General features: G+C 55.5%; 1 protein-coding gene across 1 annotated transcript; it reads right to left on the bottom strand.

Annotated features, from left to right (window-relative positions):
* Positions 1–3659: 3659 nt before the first annotated feature.
* Positions 3660–4655, bottom strand: LOC135404996 (zinc finger protein 664-like). The gene is made up of 2 exons (XM_064639718.1): positions 4632–4655; positions 3660–4579 (listed from the first exon to the last, which is right to left on the bottom strand). Exons 1-2 carry the CDS (start codon positions 4653–4655, stop codon positions 4091–4093), a joined length of 513 nt encoding a protein of 170 aa, XP_064495788.1. The 3' UTR covers positions 3660–4090.
* Positions 4656–6155: the final 1500 nt, after the last annotated feature.

Below are 6155 nucleotides of genomic sequence, written 5' to 3'. Positions count from 1 at the left end.
CGACAACAAAAATTTCTGTGGAAAATCACAGAATTTTCCTCCCAGAAGATTTATTTTGCTACCCAGTGAAGAGACTCTCTAAGTAAAATACCTAATTAATATTTGTCAGTGCAACCTACACAAGCCTACACATGGGTCTCTTGTGTTTGCCACTGGGTGGTGTGGGGAGAGAAGTGGTCACAGTGTTTTTCCCAGTCCCTTATTTTACTGGCAGAGAATCTGTATGGCTTTTTAGCACTATTAAACCCAAATATAACTCCAAGTATGTTTGGTTAGAACAATGAATAAACTCTCTGATTGAAAATCAGGATTAGTGTTCCATTTGTTGCCAGTAAACACTTTGATGGGTGGCTTGAGCTCCAAAATACATCTGAGATACTGTTGTTGATACTTAAATTTGTCATTTTGGCAATATCAGCTGAAGACCAGGAAACTTTGTTTTCCTCACAACAACCAACTCCCATATTAGTCTATTAGATTTTTCATGCTGATTTTGCCAGTTCCAAGTAAATGTCTGTTTTGTAATGTTGGAGCAAATCCAAAGACAATTTAGATATGCTAGCAGGTTGTCTTCTACCAAGAGCTTGTTCAATCCCATTGGATTTTTGGGATTCATAAAAGTGTAATTTAAACAGCTGTTTTGATTGGCAACACCAGGAAATTTTAGGATTTTTTTTCCAAAACACACCTACTGAATGCAGTTTTGATCCTCTTCTAGTAGTTTGTAATTGCATTGCCTGATAATTTGACTGCAAGCCAGCAGGTTAACTGAAAAGCAGAGTTTCAGGTTTATTTTAGGTATGTGATGACTTTGGCAACCGGTGATGAGTTGTGCCAACATGGTCCCAGCTGCCCTCAGAATGCTCCCAGTCACCCCCAGTATGACCCCAGCCACCTTCACTGTGAGCCCAGTTGCTCCCAGTATGATCCCAGTTGTCCCTAGCAGGGTCCCAGTAGCTCCCAGTTCCTCCCAGTGTGATCCCAGTTGCTCCTAGTTGCCCCTAGCACAGACCCAGTTGCTCCCATTATGATCCTGGTCTGATCCCATTATGATCCCAGTACGATTGCAGTTGCCCCCTGCATGGTCCCAGTTTCTCCCAGTTGCCTCCAGCATAGATCCAGTCAATCCAAGTATGATCCCAGTCTTCCCCCAGCATGGTCCCAGTCAATCCCAGTTGTCCCACTGTAGATCCATTCACTCCCAGTTCCTCCCAGTTGCCCCCAGCATGGTCCAAGTCGCTCCCCATGTGGTCCCAGTCACCCCCAGTATGGTTGCAGACACTCCCAGTATATCCCAGTTGCCCTCAGCATGCTCATAGTCACACCCGGTTACTTCCACTTGCCCCAGGATGGTTCCAGTTTCCATCAGGATGATCCCAGTCACTCCCAGTTTATGCCAGTTGCCTCCAGCATGCACCCTGTCACTCCCAGTTACTCCCAGTTGCTTCCAGCATGATCCCAGTTGCTCCAAGGATGTTCCCAGTTGGCTTCCAGCATGGCCCCACTGGCTCCCAGTTCCCCCCTGTGTAGTTCCAGTCACTCCCAGTTTGATCCTGGTCCCTTACAGTCACTCCCACTATAATTCCAGTATGATGCTGGTCACTCCCACTATGATCCCGGTCACTGCCAGTCACTCCCAATAGGATCCCAGTTGCCCCCAAGGTGGTCCCAGTTGCTCCCAGCCACCCCCAGGATGGTTCCTTTCACTCTCAGGGACTCCCACTCTGAGTCCAGTATGGCCCCAGTCACTCCCAGTCACTCCCTGGAGGATGCCATTTGCCCCCTGCATGGTCCCAATTGCTCCCAGTATGAGTCCAGTCACTCCCAGTATGATCCCAGTAACTTCCAGACACTTCCAGCACTAATCCAGTTTGATCCCGCTCATCCCCAGTATGGCTGCAGTCCCTCTCACACACTCTCAGTAGTATTGTAGTCACTCCCAGTAAGACCCCAACAGGACCCCACTAGGGGCCCAGCTGTTCCCAGTAGGATCCCAGTTGCCCCCAGCAGGGTTCCAGACACTCCCAGTATGATCCCTGTCACTCCCAGCCACTCCTTGTATATCCCAGTTGCCTCCAGCATGCTCCCATGCTCCCCAGTGACCCCCCAGTCACTCCCAGTACGCTCCCAGTCATTCTCAGTATGATCCCAGTAACTCCTGGTCTCTCCTACTATATCCCAGTTGCCCCCAGTGTGGTCCCACTCACTCCCAGTTGCTCCCAGTAGCTTCCAGTATGATCCCAGTTGCTCACAGCCACTCCCAGTCACCCCCAGTGGGGTCCTAGTGCCTCCCAGTATGATCCCAGTCAATTCCAGTGTGATCCCACTTGCTCCAAGTATATCCCAGTTGCACCAACATGGTCCCAACTGCCCTCAGAATGCTCCCAGTCACTCCCAGTATGACCTCAGCCACCCTCACTGTGGGCCCAGTTGCTCCCATTATGATCCCAGTTGTGCCCAGCATGGTCCCAGTTGCTCCCACTTCCTCCCAGTGGGATCCTAGTAGCTCCCAGTTGCCCCTAGCATAGAACCAGTTGCTCCCAGTATGATTCTAGTCTGATCCAGTATGATCCCAGTACAATCACAGTTGCCACCAGTATGATACCAGTGACTTCCAGACACTTCCAGTACAAAGCCAGTTTGATCCCACTCATCCCCAGTCTGGCTGCAGTCCCTCTCACGCACTCCCAGGATTATTGCAGTCACTCCCAGTATGATCCCAGTATGACCCCAGTAGGGGCCCAGCTGCTACCAGTATGATCCCAGTTGCCCCCAGTGTGGTTCCAGTTGCTCCCAGTCACCCCTACTGTGGTTCCAGTCACTCCCAGTATATCCCAGTTGCCTCCAACGTGCTGCCAGGTGCTCCCAGTATGATCCCCATTGCCCCAGTTCTGGTCCCACTGGATCCAGTCGGGGTCTCGGTGTATCCCGGTGTCCCCCCGTCCCCCCACCCCGGTGTCACCCCCTTTTCTCTCCCCACAGAGCTCCTGAGCCGCCGGCGGCCGCAGCCCCTCCCCGGGGCCTCGGGCCCAGCCTGGACCCCCCCTGTCCCTGTGAGGATTTTGGGGGGGTCGTGTGTCCCCCTCCCCTCCCCTGCTGTCACTCTGCCTCTGCCCGGTTGCTCCCAGTGATCCCAGTAAAGCTTCCCAGTTCTCCCCAGTCCTGGTTATTGGGGGGCAATGGGGAGAGGATTTGGGGGACCCCACCTGACCTCTTTTTTTGGGGTGGTGGGACCCCAAACTGAGTTGGATGAAGCTGGGGATTGAGGGGATGAAGTGGAAGATGTGAGAGGAGGGGAAAAATGGGGCTTGGGACCCCCAGAGTAATCCAGGCAGGGGTGGGGATTGAGGAGACTATGGAAAAGTGGGAGGAACAGGGAGAAGGGTGGAAAAGGGGGTCTGGTGGGGCAGATGGTCCCATGGGGGTCTTTTGGCACAGGGGGGTTGGCAAAGGGTGGTGGCCCCCCGGAGCTCCCAACTTCCTGTGGGGTGCTGGGGGCTGCTGGATCCAATCTCAGCCTTGGATTATGCCAACAGTTTGTTTAGAGGAATTACAGGGGTGTGACTGAACCACTTTTGTTCCCCAGGTTTTAACGATGGCAAATCAGATCTATTGATAGAAAGGAATTTATTTAGGGTTCCAAATGGTCAGACAAAAGATCTTCATCAGAATTATTTACTGCACAAGACAAACACTAAAACTACCAGGAGTACAGGATAAGACAGGACAGTGCTCTACACTAAAGCAATTGTTGAAGCAATTCTACTCAAGCTGGCAAAAAAGTAATAATTCTTAATTAGAGATGGATGGAACTCCCCCAGACCAACGCTCGTGGGGAGATCTCTGCTCTCAGCCTCCAGCAGTGACCTTGGGGGGGGTCCCCAGCCAAGGCAGGAATCTCCACACACCCCGCCAAGAAGGGTTCTGTTGGAAGAAGCTGCCCCTGGGAAAGGGGACTGGCCCCTTGTGGTCGAAAGGGATGGACTGACAGTCACTGGACTCCAGGGGTTGCCTCACCATCAAGGGGTTCATTGGGGTGGAAGCAGTGGCCGAAGCTCTTCCTGCAGTCGGGGCACTGGTAGGGTTTCCCTTACTGGTGGGTCCGTTGGTGTTTGGTCAAGTGACACCTCTGGGTGAAGCTCTTTCCACACTCCCCACACTTGTAAGGCCTCTCCCCGCTGTGGATGCGCCGGTGGGTGACGAGGGTGGAGTTCTGGTTGAAGCCCTTCCCGCAGTCGGTGCAGCGGAAGGGCCTCTCATCCGTGTGCGTCCGCTGGTGCTGCAGGAGATTCCAGTCGGTTGCAAACATCTTTCCACATTCAAAGCACTTATAGGGTCGTTCCCCAGTGTGGATGAGCTGGTGGTTGTGGAGGGTGGAGCTATGGGTAAAGCTCTTCCCACACTCCCCACACTTGTAGGGCCGTTCCCCGGTGTGGATGCGCCGGTGGGTGAGGAGGGTGGAGTTGTGCTTAAAGCCCTTCCCGCAGTCGGTGCAGCGGAAGGGCCTCTCATCCGTGTGCGTCCGCTGGTGCAGGAGAAGATGTGAGCTGCGCTGAAACTTCTTCCCACATTCCAAGCACTTGTAGGGCCGTTCCCCAGTGTGGATGTGCAGGTGGCGGAGCAGGTGGGACCTCCAGCTGAAGCTCTTCCCACATTCGAAGCACCTGAAGGGCTTCTCCCTGCTGGGAGGCTGATCAGGCTCCACCAGGTCCGAGCTCTGGCTCAAGCTCCGGCCGCCTTCCTGGCACAGGCTGGTTCTTTCCTCCTCAGAGCACCCTGGGATGGCTTTGGAGCCCCTCCTGCGGGGGGATCTCCGGCCCTTTTCCTCCCCGCTGCCTTCCTGCGCCGGGGAGCCCTTCAAAACGGCCTCTCCCACCAGGGTCTCACGGGGGGATTTGTCCTCCGGGCTCTCCGTCCTCACCTCGGGGCCTGGGGCAGGAAGCAAGAAGGACAGGGAGGGGATTTGCCTCTGGCCCACAGGGAAGGCCAAGGACATCCCCCCAACTCCGGCCCCGGCAGGACGGCGGCGCCAGCGGGGTTGTCCTGCAGCCGGGGCCATGCTCGGCTGACAGAGCCAGCACAACACCCGCCCAAAGGGACACTGACTTCCTCCTCACCTGCCTGGGGGGCCCAAGGCATCTTCCTCTTCCTTGCAGCCTCCTCCTCCATCTGCCCAAGCTTTGGGAAGGACAAATCCTGATGGGGGGAAAACAAGGGCTGAGCGCGTTGGCTTGGGGGTTCCTCCTGCCCAAGTCCATCTCTAGAACTCACCGGACATCCTGTGTCCATAAAAACCTCCAAAACACCAAGATTCAGCCCAGAAAAACCCAAACCACCGAGATTCACACAAAAATCCTTCACAAATTGCAAGAATACCCTTAGCCCCTCAAACTGTAAAAAGTTGAAATTCAGCTAAAAAATACTCCAAAATATGAAGATTAGCCAAAAAAATCTCTCCCAAAAGTTCCCCCTCTCTGGTCTCTCCCCTCTGGGGTTCAGAGGGTCTCCCTTGTCTGGGATGCTGGGGGTCCCACTTAGAAATGCTAAGAGTGTTGGGGGTCCTAAGGGTTCCTTCTCCTCTGACCCTTGCCTTCGGGGTGCTGCGTTCCCAGACATTCCCCCTCTCCAGGTTCTGCACTTCGTTGTGCCGGGGATCCCAGGGGTCCCCACTGTCCAGGCTTCCCCTTCTCTGTCCCCCCTTTCAGGCTCCCGGGGCTCCTCCCTCTCCGTGCTCCCCCCTCCAGGCTGCCGGGGGTCCCCCAGCTCCGCCATCGCCCCGCTCCGCCCTCCACACTCGGCAGCTCCCGGGCTCCACACCCACCCCCGGCACTCCCAGGGGGCCCCAAACCCGCTGTGTCCCCCCCGCTGGCACCGGGCTGACAATGGAGCCGGCGGGGCCTGACCCAGCAACACCAACCCCCACCGTGGGGGGGACCTGCATCCCCCCACCCACCGCCGGGGCTCTGCTGCCAACCCAGCCGGGCACCCCCAAAAAATACCTCCTGCCCACCCCAAAGAGGCCCCAAGGGCACAGCCCTGCACAAGGGCCGGCTGTGCCCAAGGAAACCAAACAGCTCCACAGGCGTTGGCTGGGGGGATGTGAGGGCTGGACCTGCTCAGCACAGCCCTGGCCTCGTGCCCAGCGCCTCTTTCCT

The sequence above is a fragment of the Pseudopipra pipra genome, chromosome W (assembly GCF_036250125.1).
Source record: "Pseudopipra pipra isolate bDixPip1 chromosome W, bDixPip1.hap1, whole genome shotgun sequence".
In the NCBI taxonomy this organism is placed as follows: domain Eukaryota; kingdom Metazoa; phylum Chordata; class Aves; order Passeriformes; family Pipridae; genus Pseudopipra; species Pseudopipra pipra.
Note: the sequence above shows the minus strand (reverse complement) of the source record. Positions and strands in the feature narration are given on the sequence as shown.